This window comes from Vavraia culicis (genome assembly GCF_000192795.1).
Source record: "Vavraia culicis subsp. floridensis unplaced genomic scaffold supercont1.154, whole genome shotgun sequence".
NCBI lineage: Eukaryota > Fungi > Microsporidia > Pleistophoridae > Vavraia > Vavraia culicis.
Genome location: NW_007360757.1, coordinates 1 through 1,160, shown reverse-complemented (window position 1 = coordinate 1,160; position 1,160 = coordinate 1). Strand labels below are relative to the sequence as shown.

Below are 1,160 nucleotides of genomic sequence, written 5' to 3'. Positions count from 1 at the left end.
CGTGCTACCAACGTTTTACTGGGTATACTTCATCCCTAATTCCATGGATCAGAAGCGAGTAGTAACGGCTGGTGCCCTCGGCAGGACTGGAATGAAATTTACTATTGCCAATACTGACCATGTACGGGACTTATACATAAGTATTCGGTACGCTTCAGGCACGGATGAACTATGTATCATTCAAACGATCCATTGCAAGAAAAAACTACCACTACCTGTAAACGTGAAAGCATCACTAAAAGTTGAGACTATGAATTGTCGGTTGTTGATGCTACTGGTGGTGACCATCAGCTTCTTCAAAATTTACGTTTACAGTCAGCAACAAAGCTTGTTCTGTTCTTGTGTTGCTCCATATTCGACTTGAGATGTGGAACCGCATCATTAACTGCTGAAATGACTATGAGCCAGCATCTGTACTCGTCACAGTCACAGATCGACTGAAACACCAGCAGGCTTTACAACACGAAGCTCCCTACCGAAGTCTCCTTCTCTCGTGTACAGCCATTCGCCTACGACTCACAACACGACATACCAACACATAATAGGATGCTTCTCACACCAAGAAAAGCAACCTATTCCGCTTTGATAGAAACCACGATGTAGCCAGACTTCATTAGAACAACAAATAATCAATCCTTTATTACATATAGCCCACTCCATTCACCGATGACTCCGACTCCGTTTCTTCTTCCCTACTTTCTACTTTCCCTGCATCGTCAATCCGCTGTCCTCTCCTACCTTCGAACACGCCTGCTACTTACAAAGCACTGGCAAACCACCGATAATGCCTCAACATATTTCTCAGATGTTACCTTACGGAGTCCATCGAACTCCTCGCACACAGGCGATGAATACTCCGAAATATCACGAAGAGTATCCAAAACATCACTTCCTCAATTATTGGCAATAGTTCCTCCGCCTCGGTACATGACACCCAGCCCAGGTAATAACGATGCGAGAACACAACTACTAGGGCAAGGTTTAACTACATCCAACCGCATGTAACGCACCATATCAGAACACCTGTTCCGGTCTCTCTCTGCAAATCATATGAAATCACTACGTATATAACACAGCTCACGTGCATGTAGTCTGCTTTACGAGCAGGGATACGGTTACACAAAGTGCCTCTGGAGTAGCTCAACACCCAAGGGATACTC

At 44.8% G+C, this 1,160-nt stretch overlaps 2 protein-coding genes across 2 annotated transcripts; both read left to right on the top strand.

Annotated features, from left to right (window-relative positions):
• Window positions 1-43: 43 nt before the first annotated feature.
• On the top strand, window positions 44-364 carry VCUG_02691 (uncharacterized protein; the record flags this gene model as incomplete). The annotated part of the gene is made up of 1 exon (XM_008077510.1): window positions 44-364. The coding sequence occupies one exon, from the start codon at window positions 44-46 to the stop codon at window positions 362-364; it is 321 nt and encodes a 106-aa protein (XP_008075701.1).
• A 302-nt stretch (window positions 365-666) lies between these two features.
• On the top strand, window positions 667-1,005 carry VCUG_02690 (uncharacterized protein; the record flags this gene model as incomplete). Its single annotated transcript, XM_008077509.1, has 1 exon — window positions 667-1,005. One exon carries the CDS (start codon window positions 667-669, stop codon window positions 1,003-1,005), a length of 339 nt encoding a protein of 112 aa, XP_008075700.1.
• Between the last annotated feature and the right edge of the window lie 155 nt (window positions 1,006-1,160).